This window comes from Hypomesus transpacificus, chromosome 9 (assembly GCF_021917145.1).
Source record: "Hypomesus transpacificus isolate Combined female chromosome 9, fHypTra1, whole genome shotgun sequence".
Lineage (NCBI taxonomy): Eukaryota > Metazoa > Chordata > Actinopteri > Osmeriformes > Osmeridae > Hypomesus > Hypomesus transpacificus.
The window spans coordinates 17,434,361-17,460,732 of record NC_061068.1 but is presented as its reverse complement, the minus strand read 5'-3'; the positions used below and the strand labels follow the sequence as shown (position 1 = coordinate 17,460,732).

Here is a 26,372-nt window from a genome sequence, read left to right as displayed (position 1 = left end):
AGCTAGCTCTTAAGTCTTCTCACGGTGTGTTTCATGTGTTGCCAAGCAACTCATTACTTTTGATAGAAAGCGGACAACATGGTTCTGCTAAAATGGCTTTAATTTCATCACAAAATAACGACACAAGTGATTCAAAGAGTCTGGTCTTCATCCTCACTTTCGATGACAAAGCTTTTCAGCATCATCTGGATAGTAAAACTCAGCAGCTGACTCGTCGATATCGCTCATTTTGAAGCTGACGTCAGAGGGCAATACGGATCCGTATTGACCGGCGAGGAGGGCAACACGCTGGGGTGACTACCCGTTATCCAATCAAAACGCTCGTACCGTCGTTGCCATATAATAATAATTTAAAAAAAATTGTGGTAACTTGCCCTTACTTCATGAGTCCCATAAAGGTCCTTCAAAAAGCCTCAGAATGCCCCATGTTTACCTCAAACTTTCAAAAGCTCCACACCGCCCCATATTCAAATGTCATAATGATGATGTTTTTGCTCCTTAATACTCAATAAGAGAAAATGGCCATATTTAAATAATGTAATTTAAAAAAAATCCGGGGGAGCATGCCCCCGAACCCGCCTAGAAGTTCTGACTCATGACCTCAGTATTTTTTGGGGCCTGCGTACGGCCCTGGTTCTCTTGTACCTGGATTTGCATATTGGCCTGTGCGTGTTGCAAAGCAATTCACCGACAGAATAAATGGGCGTTTTTTCCCGAAGACGACCTTTGAGAGACCTGCTATCCCAGGATACCTGTGGGCGTGGTTGCCGTTGGTTTGTTTATTTACCCGGCCGTGTTGTCCACATAGTGTTAGCAAGCATGGCAGAGGCACCACGAAAGAGGGCGAAAAACTACAGTTTCCATCATGAATGGGAGGAGGAATTCATCTTTACAAAGAGCGCAATCCGCGCCAAAAAAGTTCAGGAGCTGAAAGTGGAATTGAAGGCTCAACAGTCGCTTTTCTCACAACCTACGTCTCAAAGTAAGGCTGCAACTGAGGCGTCATTTCGTATTAGCCACATTTTGGCTAAACACAAGAGACCTTTTACAGATGGGGATTTGTTTAAGGAACTATTGACCGTCACCGCAGAGACTGTTTGCAGCACCTTCAAAAACAAAGAGGACATAAAAGCTGCATTCCGTGCTGTGCCTCTTGGTCCTACAACAGTGACACGAAGGATCGAGTTACTGTCGGATAACGTTGGTCAACAGGTGTTGGAGGACTTGTCACTCTGTGAATATTTTTCACTGCAGTTTGATGAATCGCTGGATGTAATGGACACGGCTCAGCTTGTTGTATTTGTCAGAATGGCTTTCCAGGACTTTACAACAAAGGAGGACTTCCTCACTCTTCTCCAATTAAAAGAGAGAACGAGAGGTGAGGATATTTACAACGTTTTTAAAAGATATGTCCGTGAAAAGAACATCCCCATTCAGAAACTGGTGGCAATCACTACCGATGGGGCACCGGCAATGTGCGGTGTGCACGCTGGTTTTATAGCACTGTGCCGTAATGATCCGGATTTCCCCGACTTCATGAAGTATCACTGTGTGATTCATCAGCAAGCCTTGGCTGGGAAAGTTGTGGACTTTTCTCATGTCATGTCACTGGTGGTCAAAGTGGTAAACTCGATTCGAGCAAAAGCGCTTCAGCATCGCTTATTCAAGGCGTTATTGGATGAGCTCGATTCGGCGTATGGAGACCTGCTTCTGCATGCTGATGTCAGGTGGTTGAGTCGCGGAACAGTGCTGCAGCGATTTGTTGACTTGCTGCCTGAGATTAAGACGTTTCTGTCGAAAAGGAACGAGGAGCACGAGGAACTTTCAACGGATGCGTGGCTACTGGACCTGGGGTTTCTGACGGACCTAACCGGAAAACTGAACTCGCTCAACCACGAACTCCAGGGAAAAGACCGGCACCTCCTCCACATGATCAGCTCAGTGAATGCGTTCAAGGCCAAACTCTGTGTCTGGACCACGAATCTGAGGAAAGGGACGCTGACACACTTTACAAACCTGGAAAAAATGTCACAGTCCATCAAAGACTCTTCTGACTTTCACCCTGAGCAGTACTGTGTGCACCTGGACAAACTGGCAGCGGAGTTCAGTCGACGTTTTGGTGAGTTAGAAATCATGAAGGATATTGCTGCATTTCTTTCAAACCCATTCCTGCCTATTAATACAGAGGAGGTTGCAGACCAATTCGAGAAAGCATTTGCTTTGCCAAGTGGAGTGGACATGGAGATGCTTCATTTGCAAAATGACATTGAGCTGAAAGCCAGGTCAAGGGACAGTGACTTTTGGGGACTTGTCATCCGAGAGAAGTTTCCTCTCCTCTGTGCATGTGCACTAAAAGTGAGTGCCTACTTTGGATCGACCTACCTCTGTGAAATGGCATTTTCACAGATGAAAATCACCAAATCCAAGTACAGGAGCCGGCTTACTGACAGACACCTCACAGACTGCCTCAGACTGGCTGTCTCTGCTTATGAGCCAAACTACAAGGCACTCACAGACAGTGTTCAGTCACAGCCATCACACTGACTTGTCACATGAGAAATTTGTCAGTGTTGTGTTGTAACTTCAGTTTATAAATAAAACCGTTCATATCCAGCCTGCTCATTGCAAAAGTGTTTTTTCTTGTTCATATTGTTCACAAAGTGTTTGATTTCATTCAATTACAATAAGGCCAAATATAAAGTTAAGTTGTAAGTTCAGTCTGGAGTCTGTTCTGTCTCTCAACGCCTCAATAGGTAGATCTTCGGGTCACCAAGGCAAAGGTCGGTGATCTTTGGCCTAAAAAGGTTGGTGACCACTGCCTTACAATGAGTTGGCAATGGTTTGAGTATTTTTTTGAGTGTCTTATATTTGCACTTGCCTGGCTGCCAGCTGTTTTCCTGGGCCCCCTATAGGTTCTCCTCCACCAGACCAGAGTTGACACCTAGGGGTATGGCATCTGGTGATACAAACGTTTTAAGTCATGCTTTTGCTTCAAAACATAGCCTTTAGGTTTGCCATGGCTTATACAATTATTGTCACTGTTATAAACGGTCATTCATTACTTTAACACAATTTCCAAGGGACACAGTGCTTTTGATGATGGTCGGATCATCTGAAATGAAAATGGAATGTAGTTTACGTACATAGTATTAGTATATTGATATTAAAGGGGCGATTGATTGCAAAACCGATTTTACTTTGTCATAGTTGAATAACGACAGTTCGGTAAAATGAACATGCAGTGAATATCAATGTCCATTGACACCTCTTTCCTATGTAAATCTCAAAAAGAAAAACTTTGCCTGTAAAACGCTAGCTTTTCAACAAAGCCACACGTGTGACGTAGGATGGGGAACCGCCCTTTTTGGCTCTGGTCTGTATCTTTGTCACGCCCCAAAATTTACATCCAGACCAGCCCGAGGTAGCATCTATCTCCGATACTATTTTAGCTGCGCGCTGCTCTGTGTAGGCTACTTATAAGGAATTAAAAAGAAGAACGTTTTGAATTTTAACAAGGATATTGACAATGGACCACGGTCGTAAATGCTGTGTTCCAGGCTGTACAGGGAAGGCTAACACTCACAGTCTTCCCAAGGAGCCAAACATTCAACAGGCATGGCTGCTGTTGTCTATGAGAAGATCCCGGCGAAGTTCGACACTCAATCATTCATTTGCTCTGAACATTTCACCCAAGACAGTTTTGACAACCTTGGACAATTTCAAGCAGGATTTGCCAGGAAGCTGAACCTGGATAGAGGTGCTGTTCCGACCGTATGCTCATTGCAACCGCAAGCTATAAGGACAGTATAATGTTGTGCTAACAGTTATTAGCAATGCTAACGTTTCCTGTATATAGCATACCAGGTAGAATGCTAAATACGTTTCTACACACATCAAATGACTCTAGCTAGACTAGCTGTAGTCGGCATTAGAAGAGAAGCTTCCGAAAAAATAGCCAGAAAACAAACAACAGTTTGGCTTATTGCTAACGCCTGTCTAGATAATCTATTTGAAAGAACTGGAGAAAGGCAGGTGCTAAATACAGGATACGTTAGCATTGCTAGTAACTGTTATTAGTAACACTTAGACTGTAGGCATGTAAACAAGTTTAGCTTGCTAACGCAAGATCATAGGTAGAATGTGTGATAATTTAGCCTAGTTTATTGGCAATGGGGCTAACGTTGATTCATGTTCCTGACTGTGTTTCAATCAAATAAATAACCTGTGTAATGTACATCTACAATTCACGATGCATGTTTGTCCAGATCTTTGTCATGTTATTTTTCAGCAAGATATCTAGAGCTAGCTAGCTAACTGAAGCCGAGTAGAATCACGATATGGTTTGGTTTCTAAACTGTAGCCTAACGTTCTACCCACCTAAGTCAATCCAGTTTGCTTCAACAACAGAAGTGGAAACAAGTAATGTTATCATTTCAAATGATATGTAGTCAATCTGTCGAAAACAGTGTTGTGTAGACACAATAGATTTATTTGCGCATTTTTATTTCAAGTCTCCAACTTCGGTGTTTCAGCGAGTGCTGCTGTTGGCCGTGTTGCGTTTTTGCTCCTCAGCTTCACTCGTTGAAAACCAACCAATCAGCGCGCAGCTTATCTAAATATTAATGAGCATACCATAAAAGGAGAAAAGCTAGTGTTTTTTCCCGGGAACATTTCAGAGGATCTATCAGGGGGCACAGAACAGCACCCGGGCCATTTTCAACCCAACCAATGTTACATACCCTATTCGGAGACCTTAAAGAACAGTGTGAAATACCCCCAAAAAACAGCCAATTGCCCCTTTAAAGGAGTGGCATCGCACATATGTGATCGTTCGAAAGCAGGGCTCCACAGCGTAGCGTCGCACGTGTGATTCTGAACATTCCAACCGACTATTTTCCGATGGGCAAAAACTATATGATAAACACTATAGTATGGCTTCAAAATGTACAATTAGTAGGCTAACAAGTAACACTAGCAAGTAGTAGCATTGGTACGAGTATTATGTTAGGTTGCTGGGTAACGGATGCTAATTAAAGCTACATAGCTTCCGTTTTGGAAAAATAACTTACTCTGGTGAAAGCGTCAGAAATATTTAGAACTCACGCGTCTAAAGGTTAAAACGAATAAACTTATCCAAAAACAGATGTCATGTACAAATTGGAAGAATTAGTGACATGATACTTTTACAGACGCCATTGCTGTGCATGCCATGACCGTTTGAAAATTCAGGGCTAAATAATCTATTTTGGGACAAGGTTTTCTAACAGTTCTGAACGTTTGTTTTCACTGATTCTTTTGAGGGTGATATGTGAGACGCTAAACTTTGATAACATGTATGCATTTTCAGTTATTTCAACATGACTTTCTGGAGAGTTTAACCTAGCTAGCGAAATCCTAACGTAAACAATGTGAATCTGATATAGCACATAAACAGGCTAAATGGCCTCAATTGCAAACCTATATGCCCCATCCAATTTCTGAAAATATGTTTATATCATTAAAACTATTTCTGTAAAGAAACTCACCTTTGAAGTTACTTATTTCCAGGTAAAATCCATTGGGTGAAAGACGGTGGGACCCCTGCAAAATCTGTTTATAAACCCCAGTTTCAGGTATGCGTTAAAATGGGCATGCGCAAAGTTGTTGCTCAGGGGCAGACTGAGGGGCAGGTTTGCTAAGGAAGTATTGTAATATTCTGTGGTGACTTGTCTTTGGAAATTAAACTCTTAACAGTTGCTTACCTTTTGGTCACATTCAACAATTTTGTTTTACAAAATTATTGGAGCACAAATTTGCATACAGCTTTGGTGTGCTATACAAATAATGTTTGCGTAATCATGTTACACATCACACATTGATTGCTTTTGTACATGTTTATAGTAAAGAATGAAAGACTAAATTATATAAAAAATTCTGTCTTTTTTTAATTAAAGCTATGTTTCTGCATATGAGAAAACTGATGACCAATGACATGCTGGGGCTGAGCAGCACATGAATTACATGCATTGTCTACATTTATACCTGCTGGGTGCAACATTTTATATTGTGTGTGATTGGAATTCATGTAGACTGTGGCTACATTACAAAAGGGTCAGAACTGAGATAAACCATCTCTGGATAAACCACTATATTGCACTCGAGATCCGTTGTCCTGCGACCAAAGAGCGACTTAATGGCAACTTAATGGTACAAAAAATTTACATCCAGCCGATCAAGGTACAATGTCACGGCAACGTTGTCCACGGGACCAAAATAACGTATCCAACCGACCAAGGTACGACGTCGCGGTAACGTTAGGGTGACCAAATTTGAGTTTGTGAAAAAGAGGACACTTCATCACAGGGGGGGGGGGGGGTAGGTTAATGTGTCTTGTCCTTATAAATAAATATAAATAAATGTAGCGTATTATTGGCAACATTTTAAAATTTGAAAATCAAGACACATTTATGTTTTGGCATGGCTGCAGATGTCATGTGCTGTTGTAAATAATGCAACTGGAGGCGCAAGGTGCTCAGTGTTGCCAGATTGGAAATGGCTAAGTATCGTACCAAAGGCTCAAAATGATCGTATTTGGAGGATAATTATTGTGCATCAGGCAACACTGAGAAGGCGGTCGACCAATGACAGTTTTCTCTACAGTCAGATCTCACTCAAGAAGGTGGAACGTAAGAGAGATACACTTTCCAAGACTTGTAGGGCGTAATAAAAGTTTGTGAAAGACCCAGAGAAACACAAATATCCGACGAGACAAAATCCCGGACGTTTTTGGAATCCCTGCCGGACGCATTTTTTAGGTCTCGAAAAGAGGACATGTCCGGTTAAAAGAGGACGTCTGGTGGCCCTAGGTAACAATGTCCACGGGTCTAAAAATAACTTAACCAGCCGACCAAGGTAACGTCGTGGCAACGTTGCTCACAGGTGTAAAAATAACGTAACCAGCCGAACCAAGGTACGACATTGTAGCAACGTTGTCCATGGGACCAACTGGCAACATTCCCTTTATAACGTTGCTACGACGTTGCCATGACATTGCCAGAAGGTAACGTTGCGCACGGTAACGTTACCGCAACGTCATGTGTTACCTGGGTTAACCTGCTAATGCAGCACATTCTGAGTTTGATGTGATGCTAGTTCGGGAGTTCAATAATTAATGCGAGCGCGCGTACATTTTTTGGCCTTTATTTGAGCGCAAAATATGTTTTGAGCTTTGTGTAAAACATAGCAGTTTTTCAATTGGTAAAACCTTGTCTAGTGAAGGTGATGAATTTGTCTCTTAATTTTTCAGCCACACCCTTACGTTTCTTAAACCTGGTTTTCCATCGTAATTCTTCTCCTGGTGCTCCCGGTGGCCAGTCCGCTACTGCAGGGCTGTGCCGCAGTGGTGGATATTCAAGTCATATTATTTTAAATTCTCGTGCTGTCAGGGTGTGCTAATTCCCGCGGCCATGGGTATTCCCTCTCCACTGAAATCGAAAACTTGGCTGAGAACGCTGCCTTTTGTTCGGTCGCTTGACCGTTCAACTATGCGTCCGGATGTCAGATGGTTGCCGTACAGTGAATGGAAAATTAAAAGGCTGATGGCTTTTTTATTTGCATGCATTAATTTAACTATTTTTAACTTGTTAAAATGTTGGCTAAAATATTCCAATTGTAATCGTTTTAAAATGTTCTTTGATTTCCGGAAATCATCTTGCGACTCCCCCTAGCTGTCTTGCGACTAGTGATGTATCGTTCGTGAACGATTCGTTCATTTTGAACGAATCCTGATAAGGACTCGGGAGTAACGAGTCCTCTCAACGAGTGATTCGTTAATTTCCCGACTCGGTCTTTCTACGAGTCTTTGGATAATTTTTCACGTGACCTGCATAGGCTCTGTAGCTAGAGGAAACGAACGATTCGTTCATTTCCCGACTCTGTCTTTCTACGAGTCTTTGGATCATTTTTCACGTGACCTGCATAGGCTCTGTAGCTAGAGGAAACGAACGATTCGTTAATTTCCCGACTCAGTCTTTCTACGAGTCTTTGGATCCTTTTTCACGTGACCCGCATTGTATTAGAAGTAGTAGAGGAAACAGTTTCCTTATTCCCTTTCGCGTGGCCGCTGTTTTAGTAAGACGTGAATGAATGATATTTGCTCAAGTTATCATACTGACTGGTTTTGTTATTTTCACTTTACATTTACACTTACAGTTTAGTGCAGTGTAATTGTTTGACGTGATAATTAAATGCTAGTGTGATAATACATGACCAAATCATACAAACTCATGATACATTATTTTAATGCAGGAATTTCTTTTGAAATAGTATCTGCTGGTGCACATGTCATGCACTATAACCTACATGAGAATATCATACGTGTTTGCAGTGGACGTATAGCCCCCCCCCCCCCCCCCCCCCCCCCCCCTGAACCGAATCAGTAAAATGAACCAAACTTCCCATCACTACTTGCGACCCACTTTGAGAACCACTCATAGAGTTAATATAACTAGAGTAAGCTACTTTTGTCTTCCAAGATGGCGTCCCCATTCATTTCTATGAAAAGTGCTCAGTGGCGCAGTGAGGCAAGCGAGAGCGCGAGACTGGACGCGGCCATCTTTCCACTTCCGTGTCTTCCCGTCTAGCTTTAAACAGTGGCTCTTTTTTTCCTTAGCTCCGAGAGCTCATGTAAATCGGCTATTGGCCAATGTGAACTTTTGTGCTCGTGCCCTGTTAGTATCCGCGAGCACATTTGCAGGCAACTTTCATTGACTAAGCAAATAAATGGGTTGCTAGTTTACCCATTTCGGATTGGTTTCAAACTTAGCAAAAATCTGGAAAAATTATTCTATGAAAAAACTAGTAGTATGAGCCAGGTTCGAGAATCAAACAATTTTTTGGGGGGGAGATAGTTTTGTAAATGTTGAATGGAGTTAATAGAATAAAAACGACCGGAAGAGTCGGAAACCTAACCGTACATGCAATACCACCTACATCCACCGGGGCCGTTGCTTCAGGCCGAGGGGCGAGGGGTGGGGGCTTGGAACCACTGCACTAGTAGGTACATTTAAATCACGGTTGTAATACAAAAACGTCTATTTGCCTCTCTTGAACAACATTATCCCTAATGCACTCCTGCAAGATATCTTGCAAATCGTCTCAAAATAACGTAATGAAAACACAACTCATGAATACGCCACACATAAACCAGTTAGGTAGTTAGAAATTTAACCTGGAAGTACTTCTTGAAACGAAAGATCTCTTAGCAACGGCGCAAGGACGCCAATCAAAACACAGGCAAGTTGGGCAGGATGGAGGTTTTGTTTGGTGTTTTACTGATGCATAGTATGCATGGATTTTATTTCTTAGAGCTGAATACTACAGGCAAAATGGACAGTGTGAACCATTCTCTGGATCGTACCAACAATTCAATTTTTGATTTATTTGGTTATCAGAATTTTACAGCGAATGAGAATACTAGTGGATCGGCGATTATGGATTACACAGTAATGCTAGCACCTGTAGCATATAGGAATGCTACCCAAACGCGGGTGACCGGAGCGTCTGCCTCGACCTCACTGTCCACTGCAGAGCATATACTGGTACCGCTGTTATCACAACCTCTGTCGTCAATGGGTTCCTTATCTCTCCCTGTCAAAGACGGTAAGAATTGTGATCCTTGCGACTACAGTACTAGGCTAGTTAGCACTGCTATTAGTCCTACTAGCTAGCTACATAGCAGGGGAGGTAGCTGAGTTTTACAATGTCTGCGGTCTGTGAAGATAGAACTTTATTACTAAGTTTACCAAGAGGAAATGCACTTTATTGTAGTGATGGTCCGCTCGGTACTACCAGAGAATGTCTAATATACGGAGAACTCCCACTCTCGGCAAACAGGGCTCCAGACTAACTTTTTCCCTTGGTAGCACTGGTGCGCCTTACTTTTTTATTTAGGTGCACCCAAATTCTTCCTTGTGCCGCCACAATTTCGAGGTCACCTTTTTATCACGCTATACATTCATATATATTATGTAAATTATCTTAAACAAGAATAAGGTGTAGGTAAATATTGGTTCTATTTGAAGCACAATTAAACTGTATATAAAAATTAAAACTTGTGATCAGTGCTTCACTGAGCTGCCAAACTAAAACATTGCAAGCAAAATAAAACATTTCAAAATATAAAGTGCTACTGACCTAACATTTCATGGCTCAAAGTCTTATAGCAGGTCCCCCCTTGCTGTCGCATGCTCTTCAGATGGCCAACACCTGTAATTTGGCTTTCTTGCCCTTTGGTCTTGGCTAAAGCCACACTCTCCCTAGCATCAAAACCAAGCTCCATGGGTTAGCTCCATGGCCCAGCTCCTTAACTCAGGGGTAGACAATTAATTTTGACAAGGTGCCACATGAGAAACTTGAAATGTGTTGGAGGGTTATCAACAATAACTTGAACTTAATTCTGCTCACCATTCATTTCCCCCCATTGTAAAAAGCAGTTAAGTATATATTTTGATTAGCTGCTACTGGTTATCAGAAGAATAAGGATATTCTGTACATTTTTATATAAATATTTTACATGTTGGTCAACTAGGAAAAGACTATCGAAGTAACAGTAAAAACTAAAATATTCATGACATCAGTGTTTCATTTGATTTGTAACTAGTTAATCTTCACAAACCCTGAAAAGTTGTATTGCAGTATGTTAAAGATATGCAATTGATCAACTTTATACAAAAACCAATACTTTTTTTCCAGTTAATTTTGTCCTGTGAGAAGAATCCAGTGGGCTTGAACAAGTGCATCAAAATCTGGCTGAATGTCTGACGTGGATATGCGAAGGACAGCTGATAGGTGATGGATGATCAGGGACTTACAGTTTACCTAGCAAACCATTAACCACCATCAGCCCGCGCCCACTGAATCAGTCAAGTTCTTATTATGTCCGCATTAGTTTTTTTCTTTAGTCGCTTAGTGCCGATTCAAATTATAATCTTTCAACACAGTGACCTGTTCTCCAAAACTAAGAACACAGTTTTGACCTCAGTAAACAGATACTTAGAAGTCCATGTCTGTTAAAAACTCGACATTCTGTATCAAATTTTCGTTTTTCATTTTCGAGGGCTAACTCTCCTGTCGGTGAGGTTGCGCAAGCGCACATTTGTAAATCGCCTGATCACTAGTCTTTCAGGACTACATATTTACTACAGCTCAACACATTTATTTATTTACATTTTTGATTTACCTCACGTGGGCCGGATTGGGACAGCCTGTGGGCCGGCTGTGGCCCCAATGCCCAGGTCTGCCATAACTGATTCTCTGGTGCTCAGGTTGTAATTTCAATCACGCAGCACGGAGCAGTGTAGGCCTACAGGAATATTTGGATCACAGCCAAAAAGAGGCAGAGACCCGACCCATCTCTGTCTCTGATTAGTTTAGACCACAATATGATCCAACCATGAGTGTGAGTTTGTCAAAAAAGAAACAAACGCTTCGTTCCTGGAGAGGCAGCGGAGGTTAGGTGCACCGGTGCGACCTTGAAATATTTTTAGTCGCATCCGTACAAATTTTGGTCGCATATGCGACCAAATTGGTAGCCCTGTGTATATGTCTTACTTTGCACATCTGGTCGCGAGCATGTGAGCTGCTAAGGCATTGCAGTAGTCAGAAAACTTGTAGAATGGGACCAAAGTCTGATTTAAGAAACATGAAGCGAACTCAATCAAAATCAATGCCATCATTGTATACTATACCAGTGTTTCCCACACATATGGAATAATTTGTGGCGGTGCGCCACAGAATCAACAACGGCCTTTTTACAAGGTGTAAAATCACTTAAATCTTTGAAAATAACTTAATCCACGCAAATCTTAACCTTTTTCAAATTGGTGTAAAAAAATCTTTAATATACTTCCACAGCTTTTACTTTTTCAATAAAGTTTCAAATAAAAGGATATAAAATCACTAATCTTTGAAAATAGCTTAATCCTAGCAAATCTTAACCTTTTTCAAATTGGTTGAAAAAAATCTTAAATATACACCAGATTATTCTAATAAAGTCTGGCCTACTTCCACAACCTTTCAATTTTCAATTAAGTTTCAAATACAACTCAAAGAAATTGCTAATCTTTGAAAATAACATTAAATCCACACAAAAATGAATTACTTTTTCAAAATTGTGTGCCTGTTTGTGCACATTCTGAGGATTGCATTTGAATTTGCAGTGTCAGTTATGTTTTTGAATAAAGGGTTGGAAATGCATGCTTTTTTAAAAAGCTAACCAACAAGAGCAACAGTCTAAGCAAGAGTCATTGTGATCCTTGAGGAAACTAGCGTTGGGTTCAGCAAACCATTCCTAAGTACCACTGTACTCCCGGAACAAGTGTGTCTTGAGCCTTCTCTTGAAGGTGGAGAGACAGTCCGTGTCTCTGATGGAGGTGGGGAATGGATTCCACCACTGGGGTGCCAGGCAGGAGAAGAGCTTGTGCTGGGACCGGGCGGTCTTGAGAGGTGGGACCACCAGGCGGTTGTCTGAAGAAGACCGTAGGTGGCGGGTGGGGGTGTAAGGCTGCAGGAGAGACTTGATGTAGTCGGGCGCAGTCCCGTTCACTGCTCGGAAGGTCAGTACCAGGGTCTTGAATCTGATGCGGGCCGTTATGGGTAGCCAGTGGAGGGAGATGAGGAGCGGGGTAACGTGGGAGCGTCTGGGTAGATTGTAGACCAGGCGGGCCGCTGCGTTCTGAATCCTCTGAAGAGGGCGGGTTGCGCATGATGGGAGACCGGCGAGCAGCGAGTTGCAGTAGTCCAACTTGGAGTGGACAAGTGCTTGGACAAGCAGCTGGGTGGAGTGCTCAGACAGGTATCTCCTGATCTTCCGGATGTTGTAGAGGGTGAATCTACATGACCGGGAGACCGCAGCAATGTGGGCTGTGAGGGAGAGCTCGTCATCCATGGTAACCCCAAGGTTCCTGGCAGAGGATGAGGGGGTCACCGTCGCAGATCCCAGGGTGATTGAGAGGTCATGGGAGATGGAGGGTTTGGCCGGGATGATGAGAAGTTCCGTTTTGGCAAGGTTCAGCTGGAGGTGGTGCTCAGTCATCCAGACGGAGATGTCTGCGAGGCAGGCCTCAATCCTAGCTGAGATCCCCGGATAGGTCGGAGGGAACGACAGGTACAGCTGCGTGTCGTCAGCGTAGCAGTGGTAGGAGAAGCCATGGGAGGTGATGATTGGTCCAAGTGAGGTGGTGTACAGAGAGAAGAGGAGGGGACCAAGGACGAAGCCCTGTGGGACACCAGTGGAGAGCTGGCGAGGGCCTGACAGTTTGCCTCCCCAGGAGACCTGGTAGGATCTTCCCGACAGGTAGGATGAGATCCACTGGAGTGCAGTGCCAGTGATGCCCATCTCAGAAAGTCTGGAGAGCAGGATCTGGTGGTTAACCGTATCAAACGCCGCAGAAAGGTCCAGCAGAATGATGACAGATGACCTGGAAGCCGCTCTGGCAGACTGGAGGGCAGTGGTGACTGAAAGGAGGGCAGTGTCTGTGGAGTGGCCGGTCTTGAAGCCCAATTGGTTGGGGTCGAGCAGGTTGTTCTGAGAAAGGAAGTTAGACAGTTGGTTAGATACAGCACGTTCAATTGTTTTAGAGAAGGGTAACAATGATACCGGTCTGTAGTTCTGGAGGACGGCAGGGTTAAGGGAGGGTTTTTTGAGTAAAGGGGTAACTCTGGCCTGTTTGAAGGCAGAGGGGAAGGTGCCAGTGGTAAGAGAGGAGTTTAGAACATGGAGCAGAAAAGTTATGATAGAGGGGGAGATGGTTTGAAAGAGAGGGGAGGGGACAGGATCAAGGGGACAGGAGGTGGGGCGATGAGAGAGAATGAGGTCAGAGAGCTCTGCCTCGGACAGGGGAGAGAAGGAGTTTAGACATTTAGTTGGGTCAGTAATGGAGGGTGAGGGGGTAGGAAAGGTGTGTTTAGGGAACCGACTGCTAATGTCGGCGACTTTTTTCTCAAAGAAGGAGGAGAAGTCGTCTGCTGTCAGGGTGGAGGGAGGGGGTGGGGGAGGTGGGTTAAGAAGGGTGGAGAAGGTAGAGAAAAGTTTGTGGGGGTTTGAAGCGGAGTTAATTTTGTTAAGAAAGTAGAGGGTTTTGGCACCAGTTATGTGAGAAGAGAAGGATTTAAGGAGGGAGTGATACTTATCAAGGTCAAGACCGTCTTTGGACTTGCACCATCTCCTCTCAGCTACTCGAAGGGTGGACCGTTCTTCACGAATAACATCCGTAGCCACGGGCAGGGGGGAGAAGATCGTGCAGGCCTGGTAGACAGGGGACAGAGAGAGTCAAGTGATGCAGTTAAAGTGGTTAGCAAGGTGTCGGTGGCAGTGTTAGTGGGGTGGGACGAGAACTCGTCAATGGGAGGGAGGGAGGATGTTACAATAGAGGAGAAATGGGAGGGGGATAGGGAGCGGAGGTTGCGCCGGAAAGTTACGAGGGGAGGGGAGGTAGGAGGGGTTGGAGGGAGAGAGACAGAGAATTGGATAAATTAGTGATCAGAGATGTGCAGTGGGGTTACAGAGGTTAAGTCAGTGATACAGTTACGTGTCAGGACGAGGTCTAGATGTTTGCCTGCCTTGTGGGTCACCGGTGTGCTCAGCAGCGTCAGGTCGAAGGAGGTCAGGAGAGACAAGAAGTCGACAGCCTGCATTCCTTGGAGGTGGATGTTGAAGTCCCCAAGGACTATCAGGGGGGTTCCATCATCCGGGAGGACGCTGAGGAGCATGTCCAGCTCCTCCACAAAGTCGGCTAGCGGTCCTGGTGGGCGATAAAGAACAATTAAGCATGCTTTGATAGGATTAGTTAGCATCACATAATGGTGTTCAAATGATTTGGCAGTAACAGAGAGTGGTGTGGATGTGTATTTAATATGTGGGGAAAGAAGCAAACCTGTCCCACCATCCCGCCCGGTTGAGCGGGGTGGTGAGTGAAGGAGTGGTTGACAGAGAGAGCAGCTGGAGTTGCAGTGTTCTCTGGGCGCATCCATGTCTCAGTCAGCGCAAGGGCATGAAGAGAAGCATGGGATGCAAACGCCGGGATGAAGTCTGCCTTGTTCACAGCAGACTGGCAGTTCCAGAGCCCTAAGGAAAGAGAGAGGGCAGGTGGAGAAGAACTGGATAGGTAGTGAAGGTTAGAAGTTGACCGAATATACTTTGTGACATATCTACGTCTACGGGTAGTGTAATGAACAGGAATGCTAAGGAAACACATGCTAGCTATGAATAAATTCTAGGTAGAATATAATCTAAATATGAATATAAATAGGTTGATACTTATCAGAAGAGGTGATCCGCCTCGTCGGCCTTCCTCGGTGGACTCCGCAGGTAGACTCCTTTGTCTTTGATCGACTGAGTCTTCGTGCGACGAGGCTGGCAGACGAGGCTGCCTCTGTAATGCTAACCGCCTTAAATATGCTAATGCGCAGATACAACGCCCCCAATTACTGCCAAACAAAAGAATACCCTGAGTAACCTGAAACCGAAAATGGCTCACTGGCTAGCTACTCCTTGACCAGTTTCAACTGGTTATCTAACTGCTGACCCTTCTGCTCTGCCCAAGAGACTAACTTTTAGCTAAACTCAATAATATACTAGTCTTGATCACTCGCAGTCAATGCAGCGCTCTCGAAGTTCTCTTCAGTATGACGCTATACGCTCAAGCGATTTAAACAGAACCGCTCTTGACTGTTGTTGGCTAATACAAAGGCATGCAAATGTCCCATGGCTCTTCTTTCTAGAGATGCTCCAAACAGGTTTTTTGGTGCCGATCACCGATATCAGTATCTGCCGATCCGATAATACCGATCACGGTGTCGATTGAAGCATTCTATTTATTGTGTAGCATTATTTATGAAATAAATTATTCTTAACAACATTGGTATTGTATTTTAATTTAAATTACGAGACAACAGAGTATCATGAATTGACAACCATCCGTTTTATTGCAGGGAACGTGCAACATTCCAGTGTAGAAGCTCTCTCGCTTACTATAAAATGTGTAAATAATAATAAATATTAAAATAATTAAAATATAAATATTTTAATAAATATCACAGCAGGATCACATGTGCAAAATTCCACTCTCTCGAGGCTCTCAAGAGAACTTTGAGCTTATACAGTAGGTTTCCTGTGGAAAAATAATACAAACTTAAATGCAACATAAACAGGCTATAGCCAAATATCTAATGTTTCAAGTCAGTCAGTTTCAAGTCGATCTGTCTGCATTAGGAGGAGATAACAGACAGAATGAAGATTAAAGGTACACAGGAAGTCAGCAATTAAACAAAAAACAAAACATGTATAGTGTCTCTCTCACTCATGCTCACATACTTCACTCACTCTCTCACTTCACGCACGGATTCACACACTCACTCGGAGAGGGGGCATACTAGAGAAGGGTTTTTCCTACATAGAGAACATTTTGGCCCGCGCCAAAGCCGTTTTCCCAAGCGCCAATGACAAATCCCCAGCGCCAAAGGCAAAAAAACCTGTGTTCATTACGCGTGCAATGCATGTCAGCGAATATGTTCTCAATAGTATGTTTCAAGTAGGCTACAGCCGAACCCTTGTTCTGTTTTGATCAATAATAATCAAGTTGATAAGCGTGTGTTCTTGTCTGATCAATACGCAACTGTGAGGTGCGCGAGGGGACAGAGCGGCCACTAAACTGTCGTTCCGCTGCGAGGGCCAGCCCGACGTGCACGAATAGTAGGCTACACCTGTAGCCTACAAATGTTTATTACATTTCCACTCAAAATGCTGACAAAAGTTTGATTTACGATTTCAAACTCAGCCTCCATTGGTATTCTTAGCCTGGAATGATAACATATAGTGCAGTGTTTCCTCTATGGCTACATTTCTGCCGTCACATTATTAGAAATCAGGCTGTACAAAAGTTTAGTCCGTATATCAGCAGTGAGTGCATGTCGGAGAATAGCACGGACACGCGCTTCACACCGCAGTTGAGATTGCGCGTGTGCGTCCTTGAGAACGTATAACTTATGTTGTCAGTTCTTAAGATTGTTATTGTATAAGTCTATAGTTCTTGCAAATTTAAATCAAGTTAACTGGTGATTTTCGTTGTTTGTATTCTTCCCCTGCTAGCTAAATTGCACATGTCTGTTGGTTAGATAGCGATTGCTGCCCTTTCTCAGGTTTGTATTTTAGGTGCATTATTATCCTGAAGTAGTTTTAATTAATAAAAAGTGGGTATATAGTTAATATTTGCTACAGAATGCGTCGCCTATGAAGATCAAATGAAGCAGGCAGTGTACATGCTTCAGAGTAGCCTACCTTAATCGATAGGCTAGGCTACTGACCATTTACAATAAGTTGTTACGTCAATTATTAATTGGCAGCATTTATGCCATTTAAAACATACTTTCTAACTTTATTGCTTTAGGGGAAATAGGACGAAAATATGTGTGTGTGTGTGTGTGTGTGTGTGTGGGGGGGGGGGGGGGGGTGCAAAACACTTGGGAATAAATACATAGATATATATATTTTTTTTTTTTTTTGCAACGAAGACCCATTTTGACCCAGGAAAAACCCTGTAGTGTATTAAAACTTTTCTTCTGATCAAGCAGCATCACTGGCAGATTTGCCTTAATAAATATAAGCATCTCAGCCTTTTTAGGAGTCAACCTGTTCCTCTTCTCATCTAAAATATGTCCTGCTGTGCAGAAAAGTCGCTCGCTATCTACACTTGTACAAGGTGCAGAGAGGAAGACTCGTGCTGTTTGGGCGAGAGCAGGAAAGTGGTCTTTATTGGCCTTCCAAAAAGCAGTGGCTGTCAGTGACTGTTTTCGTTCGAATGCGGGCCTCACAGGGTAATGTCGCACATGTGCGATTCTGAAAATTCCAACCGACTATTTTACGATAGACAAAAACTATATGACAAATGCTGAGGAGGAGGCTAACAAGTAACACTAGCAGGTAGTAGCATTACTATGCGTATTATGTTAGGTCATGGGCGTCGCCGCAATGTAACTTGGGGGGGTCTCGCCCCCCCCCACGTAAAAAAAAAAAAGGCGATTGGACCCCCCCACTTTTGCGATAAAAAAAATTGTGCATGACTGGTCTACTAGTCCAGCAATCTTTCCATTGCTTCACAATCAAATCCGTTCCAATTTATCAGTAGGGAGAATACCCATAGCAATAGAATTCCACTCCACGTTTTCTAGACAAACGGCATCACGTGCGCAGATTCAACTCCCATACTCTTTGATCGACGCATCGCGCTTGCAGCTAGCACTTCTGACATGACTGTTCCACAGACAAGATGGACATTAGGAGGGTTTTTTCGAGGAAGAGGAAAGTAAGTCAGAGTTGCCCAAGTTTTCCCTTCAGTGGCCAAAGCACCCTTATGAGACATTCTCTGACTATAATAGCATTAGTTAGCGTTAAGTCACAAAGATCCTTCTGCAAACATTCGGATTATAGCTAGCTAGATCAGCGGGCTTATTACCTACATCTAGCACTAGGCAATAGCATACTTTATTTACCCATATAAGTGGAAAAGCATTTGTTGATTTCTTAATATGGGTTTGAAATATGTTGTGCTTTTGGCTGTGTTCAGACCTAGGCGTCTGTTTCAGGCAGAAAGAGATGACAAGGATGTTTTTTCCAAGTAGCTACAAAAGAAATTGCAGGTGTTTTTTTTAATTGCCAAAACAATCGTGAGCTAATCTGGAGTTAACCTTACCTAACATGCTAGTTTTTCTAACGACTGGAAAAAAAAGAAGAAAAAGAAAAACCCTTTATTTCAGAATTGTCTTCCAAATTTAACAAGGTTGCTCAACTTGTAATTTTGGCAATCCGTAGCATTTCATTACTACATGTTAGTCTGTCACATGAAGGCAAAACTGATTCAACCATTAAAACCATATATCAGGGTTCGTACGGTCATGGAAAACCTGGAAAAGTCAAGGAATTTTAAGATGGTTATTTCCAAGCCTGGAAAAGTGCTTGAAAAAAATTAAATCCCAAAAGTTTTGGAAAAGTCATGGAAAGTTGTTATAATCATATTTTCATGTTGTTTATTTACGCTGAGTTTTAAATAATTCACATGCGTTTAAAAGAAATACGTTCAAAATATAAGCAGGCATACGCTTTCACACTAACTGAAAAGTTAGATGGCCATAGCAACAGTAACTCAGAGAAGCGCAATGGATAATTCAAAGTGCCAGGAAAGTGTAGCTTTAACGATGATTGGCTACAAATGGAAAGATACATTAAACAGACAAAGACCCGGGACGAGCAAAATGTTGGTTGTGTGGTGGAAAATCATTCGACATTTCAAACATGGGAGAGGCGGCATTAACTAGCCATTCCAAAGGTAGCAAACATCAGAGCGCTGCTGCTAGCAAAGCTACAGCAGCCCGGTGATGGGTGCTGCTAGCAAAGCTACAGCAGCTCCCATCACCGGCTTTCTCACCACAGCGAGGTCCAGTGCTACGCCTAGCAGCAGGGGTCGATAACCGATGCTGTGACAAAAAATGAAGTCCTAACTGCGGAGGTAATGTGGGCTGAAGGGGCTTATTTTCCCGACTATGACCGGCGTTCTATACATTATGCCGCACACGGCTACTTGCCAAAAAAATAACTTAACACAGTGTGTCTTTTTACAATTTATTTGTTACCGTTCGTAGTGTTGATCATCAGAAAAATAGTTTGACGTTGAACTTCATAGATGTTGAACATTCTTTAGGCTTCAAATCAGCTGACGTCGCTAAGCAATGGAGTACGCTGGGGTTGAAAAGTTACCGGACTGCTTGCGGAGAAAGATGTGAATCCGAGGCAAAAAGGCCACTTCCCTTGACAGCGGTCAAATAAGCATAGCAAAGTTCAAATGTAAAAAAATTGTTCACCACAGAACGTTGGGAAGCCCCATTTAAGTGAATGGAGCATTCTACAGTATTACGAACAGCCGTGTAATACAACTTTTTAACGTATACACCAAGATTTCACAAAAAGTTTGGTCATGGAAATTTGGTTTAAAGTCATTGAAAAGGCATGGAAAAGTCATGGAAATCCGTTGGTCAAAATGTGTATGAACCCTGATATATCCTCTTAAAGCTTATACCCTCAGGATGTTATCTAATGAGACAAGAGACACGTCCTTCTCTCCATATTAGTATGCTGCCCATGCATAATAAATTCGGCATTGGTAAATGGAGTATATGGCTGATACTTTTTTGGGCTGTGCCATTTAGGGAAACGGATTCAACGACCTAACCTGTATTTTCTGAAAGCTTACATCCTAAGGATGTGATCTGTGGAAAAGACTACAGGTTTGAACACACATTTGACCATTTCTGAACTGTCCAGTCATGCTTTAGGGAGATGCACATTTCTTATGTAGCCTACATAATTATTAGGCTTCTAAACCTATACCAATTGTGAATTTGATACGCTGATAACATGATTTACATCTCAGAATCTTCATATGAACAATCTACATTAAGCTTATGTCAATTATCAATATGAAAGAATGCTCAATGCATCTCCATGTCTCCTGATATAGTCTAGGTGGTTGAGATTGAGAGTGAGTCAGAGGCAGGGGCAGCATGCAGGGGCAGTGGAGACAGCTCTGTTGCTGAGGTGAGTGCTGAAAGGTGACAAGTAGTTGAAGATGTCAGATGTCAAGATGCCCATTGCTTATTGGGAAGTTTAGTTTTCAAAATATTTAAATGTCCAGCACCTGAGTATATGTATAACAACTATGGTAGTAATAGTTGTGGGAAATGCATTAGAATGCAAGAAATTGCATCTACACCTTCGAAAAAATTATGGGGGACAAACCCCCAGACCCCCCGAGAAAATGTCCCCCCCCCACTTTCAAAATGCTGCTGACGCCTATGTGCTAGGTTGCTAGGTAACGGAAGCTAACTAAAGCTAGCTAGCTTCCGTTTTGGAAAAATAACTCTGCTGGAAGCCTTGGAAATATTTAGAACTCACACATCTAAAGGTTAAAGAATAATTTCTTACCATTGGCGGCCTGAAATGCCTATCTCTAACGTTTTAGAGATAGGAATCTCTGATAGTATCTGATAGATTTTATGTCATCTGATCGGCCATGTTTGATCGGCCGTTTTGAGAAGGCCAATCAAAACTGATAAAGGGAATATCGGCCGATATGGATCGGAGCCGATCAGATCGGAGCATCCCTACTTCTTTCATTGTCTCCGTTGCATAGACCTGGCACGCGTGCATACATGTTAACGTGTGTATATAAAACTGAACACAGAATCATTCTTATACTGGATAAAAGTTACATCTTTAACTTTTCTAACATCTCCCTCCTGTTTATCCTGAATGAAATGTGTTATTCCAAAACCACACCTACACACATCAAAAATACATAAAATCGAAATAATTAATAAAAAATTAAATAATAATCAATAAGTATATACAGCATTATAGTCTAGTAGTGTGAATGCTTGGACATAATGGGGAAACCCATGGTATTGGGATAAAAACCCATCATCGCTCAGTAGAGTGGTCATTTGATGTCTGATGCATTCACCGGCAGACCTTCATCTCAGATCTCCTTAACCACACAAAATCTAATAGAAACAAAGATTGCAACAAAGAACTCAATACAGAAATGATCAGTTTAGTCATGTTTAGTCGGATCGGGTGTTTTGCTGAATGTCTGACCAATGTAGAGGGATTTCCAACGAACTCCAACATTCTGACAGCTCGTTACCTTGACAACTAGGCTCAACAATGGATGGTTTCTGGACCCAAGAACGCGAGGATGTACTCCTGGGCTGTGTTCGAAATGTCTTAAAATGCGTCCTTCCTTCCTTTTAAGACAGCGAGGTCTGTTCGAAATGTCTTAAATCTTCTCTTCCTGTCTAATAAGATACCTTGAAATACGTCACATAACGGTAATTTTTTAAGAGAGCATCTGAGCTGCCTTGCTGTCTTAATGGCAGCACGTATTACCCATAACTCTGTGCGCGGGGTTACCGTGAGCAACAAATTAAACAGAATCCTTTGACCGCCATTGCTCTAAGTTTTTACAATTCATATTTCAGCTAAACGGTACTTGTAAATCAGCATCTGAATAGAAATGTATCGAGAAATGGGCAGTGTAGTTGCTGAAAATGTACTTATTTTATTGATAACACTCCTAATTTGTAAATTTGCTCCGACTTTTCGATAACGTACAGTACCTAGCATCGCAGTGCAGAGCAGACACTAGCTAGTTGCTGCGTTTTATCATAATCCTATCAAATGAGTGAAATACAAACACAAATGTTATAAGCTATTGAGCCTATATCTAACACAAGTTTAAATACAGCTTAACTTGACTTAGTGTGACAATAAACTCAATGCAATTGACTGCCGTCTGACAAAGTGCGCTAGTGCGAGCACACAAGTACACGCAGCGCGATGACGTGCATCCTGTCTTAATAGGCTGTTCGAAAACAACAGTTTTTAAGATACCTTACCCCGAAGAGAGCTGTCTCGTTAGACACCTGTCTAGTAAGACATTAAGGATTAAGACGGCTGTTTTCGAACACAGCCTTGGAGTGATGGGAATAGAGAACCCATCTGTACGACGTTAATAGTCAGGCATAGGCTACTCCAACCGAGACAGCAGAAGTGCCGCAATGAGAAACATAGCGACTAGTTAACTAACTAGTTCTACTATGTGAATCTGTTAACAAGATAACCTATTTACATTTAGTCATTTAGCAGACGCTATTATCCAAAGCAACGTACAAGGGAGAGATATAACCTATCTAACTAGTTGCTAACACGGTAGAGTAGACTATGGTCACTGCTCCCTGATCTAGTAGGCAACAAGTATCAGTGTATTGCTGTGGCAGCATGAGACATCTTTTTCTGGGGAGCTCAGCTTTGAGCAAGGGTGCTATGAAATGATCGAAGGTGGTAGCCTGTCACATGGTTCTCTACTACAACACCTCCTCACCATATGCATCATCTGTTTTCATTTTTGCTCTCTGAAGCGTCTTTGGGGTCCATGAAAAGCGCTAAACAAACCGATACAAACCTGTATTATTATTGTCATTATCTGGGCTATTTCCGACGGACGCGCACGGTCTGCCACGGTCACTGACAAAATGCATACAGCATGTTACGAGTCCGCAGGTGACCACTAGCCTACCATGTCAGACAGAGTGAAATGAATCTTGGAAAAGCAGATAAAATTAACTAAAACAGTCATAGTCAGAAATGTGTTAAAAAGGTATATTATTCCAATTCACAATCATCAATAATCACATTGAACCTTATGTAGGCCTATACCTAGCACACAGACAGACTGCTTGTCCTAGACCTAGGCTAAAGAGTCTCAGATCCTTTTAGAGGCGGTTCCAAAAAAATCCCCCAAAAAGGCAAAATGTTGAAATCTTAGGCAAAAAAGGGCCTTTTCGTTGCTTAGCAACAGACACGAGTATTCAGCGACACTGCAATCAATGCACGCATCAAATCAGACAGCATTCGAATGATCATTAATGACACAACTAACTGTTACAATGCAAACTGTTCCAACTAGCTTTTAAAAAAACTCCTTTGTTGGACTCCAAACATGCGAGGTGGATATTTCTGGAGTTTTGGTCTTCTCGGACCATCCTGAGCGTCCATGCTAATGTCACTGATGCTGCTATAGCACCATGTTTGCACCCTCGAAGTGGTGGAGTGTGGTCCTTGACCACAACGATCCTCTCCTTAAAAATCCACACCAGATTACCCCTGCCATTCCTTCTTCTTCTACGTCAGTCTCGTTTCTTAATTGTTCTTCCAAACGTGGACATTTAGGTAGCAAAAACCGATGCATTGTTGATGTTAACTTTAAACTAGAAACTACCATGCACTAGCTCGCTTTCTCCTTCAACCGTCCGGTAATGTCAACGTTTCGTGCAACGTGAAAATTGCGTCATACGGTATGACAGAATGATTGCTCTGTGTCTAAAACAATCTATTAATTTCAATAAATTATAATTTCAATAGTTATTATTTTATTTTGAGTTAAATATTATTATCACACAATAAATAACGCAGAATGACGTTGATCTTAATATGATACTACAACACACAGAAAAAGTAATTAGCTAGCTGAAAAAAGTATTTCTGTCTGAGCAGTGTGGAGCTGGCATTGGTTTTTGGACATTCTAAAGAAAATCACCAACAACTGCCAACTTTAGAATGTTGGGATTTGTTGGAGTTTGTTGGGGCAGTGTGCAAGCTGCTTCAGAACTGAAAAAACTAGACTACTGAGGTCATCATCGAGATTTATGGCAATGAGTCACCCAAGTTTTGGGGGATTTCTGGAGCCCAAGAGATCGGAGTTGAGTGCGTACTGTACGAGGACTACTCGGAGGAGCTCTCCCCAAAGATCGCCACCTTAACGCCTGATACAAAGCCTGATACATCTCTACTGTCAGACAGTAGCACCACAGGTACAGTAACATTACCTCATTGTATTGTAAAATAACAGTTGTGCTATTCTTTGTAACGTAACCTAATGAATGTCAGTGTTATGTTATCCTCAGTTAATTTGCGCAACGATTTGGAGTGAGTTTGTGTTGTGTATTGCTCGATAGTAGTAGCTACTTTAGTTTAGTTAATTGATTTACTGTATAGGTTAGCTATACATAGCTAGCTCTACAGTATTTCACAATATTCTTGTTGTTAATGTTTGTTAAGAGGGCAACTTAAGTTATGATGTCGGGAACCGTGAGGCCGCGACACTTGCGGGGGTGTAGACGTGCTAGCTAGCTGGAAAGGAGAGCTTACACATCAACACAACTGTTATATAGCGAGGTAGCTAAATGTAGCGAGGTAAATGTTAAATACTGACAAACTTCTTTTTATATGTGTTTACTCATGCGTTTTATTTATGTTTAGCTCCAGACAACGACATTGCCACTGGCCTCATCAAAGCCACCACCACCAATGCCCTGATGGCCAAGGATGCAACAGCTGTCCCAAAAGTGACCTTGTCCATGGTCCTGGAGCAGCAGTACAGGAATCTTGAAGTGGAGCATATCAAATATACTGTAACACTGAATGGAAAAAGTTTAGCCTTTTAACATTCGAATTCAACATTATAGTTTTGTAAAAATAAAAAATAAACTTTGTGAGATTTTTGTTAAAACAGTATTAATTTATTAATACAAAATCTACTACACAAATCAAATATTGACACACTTTCTCAAAGTAAAATAAATAAGTAATTGAAATAGCTGGCTTGTGCTTTGTGTGTGTATAGGGATAAGAAATATAAACGTGGAGGTAGTTGTGAACAGGGTCACTAGACAGCACTGATAGCAATTCTTCAATAATGATACAGCTACCAAACACATTATGGTTCTGACTACTTGTCTAGTACCTTGCCATATTATGGAGCAATTATGCCATATTATGGAACTCCCGATTAGTTCAGGATCAGAGTATATCTCTAATGGGTTTCTTCTATCCCTGAAGACTCTTCTTAGGGTTCTTTCCAAAAACCATATATTTGCCATCTTCTAGTACTAAGAAAGCTAGCTACACTATTACCAAAGTGAAAGTTGCTACTTTCTTGTCCTTTTCAGCTGAAACAATGATGCCTTTCAACATTCGAACAGATCGTTGCCATAGCAACTCAGCCCTTACTGCAAGGTTTAGCCAAGGGGTAAGGTGGCTAATTTTTCTACCTCAAATTATGTCAGTCTTACAATTTATGTAACAGACAGGCTTAATTAGACTAGTCTTGCCTGACAATTTAAGACAGTCTAAGGCTAAGACTAGTCTTAAACATTCAAACTTTTGCCCTGGAACATAAGAAATCAACTGGAACATCTTTACGTAACTGGTAGACTGTATACATGATAGGAGTGTTTGTACCAAAATGTTATTCCACATAAAACATTGCTAACTTATACCAAGATTAAAACGTCACTTCGGAATATATTTAACATTTGCATTGTTACCAATGAAACAGTTAAATCAGTACATCCGTAGTCATAGCACCATTTAGTACATATGTTTTTCAACATACAAAACGGAACGTCATTCCCAAGACAATTCCCATTGTTTCTCTATCACAACGTCTAAAACGGATGCCATGATTGTGTGTGCATAGTGATTGTGTAATCTTCTCATAGAAAATGTAGTCTAGTTGATTAAAACAGCAACCTCAACGCACTGCACTATAGGCACTGCGCAGAGTTTTCCTTAAAGGGGTGATTGACTGGGTTTTTGGGGTATTTCACACTGTTCCTTAAGGTCTCCGAATAGGGTATGTAACATTGATTGGGCTAAAAATGGCCCGGGTGCTGTTCTATTCCCCCTTATACATCCAGTGAAATTTTCCTGGGAAAAAACGCTAGGT

At 42.2% G+C, this 26,372-nt stretch overlaps 1 protein-coding gene across 1 annotated transcript in view; it reads left to right on the top strand.

Annotated features, from left to right (window-relative positions):
• Positions 1–9,254: 9,254 nt before the first annotated feature.
• The window catches only part of tctn1 (tectonic family member 1), a 42,313-nt gene continuing 25,195 nt past the window's right edge, over positions 9,255–26,372 (top strand). The window contains exon 1 of the mRNA XM_047025696.1: positions 9,255–9,639. Within this exon, the coding sequence (XP_046881652.1) occupies positions 9,288–9,639 (352 nt within the window). The 5' untranslated portion in view covers positions 9,255–9,287. The remainder of the gene's footprint in view (positions 9,640–26,372) is intronic.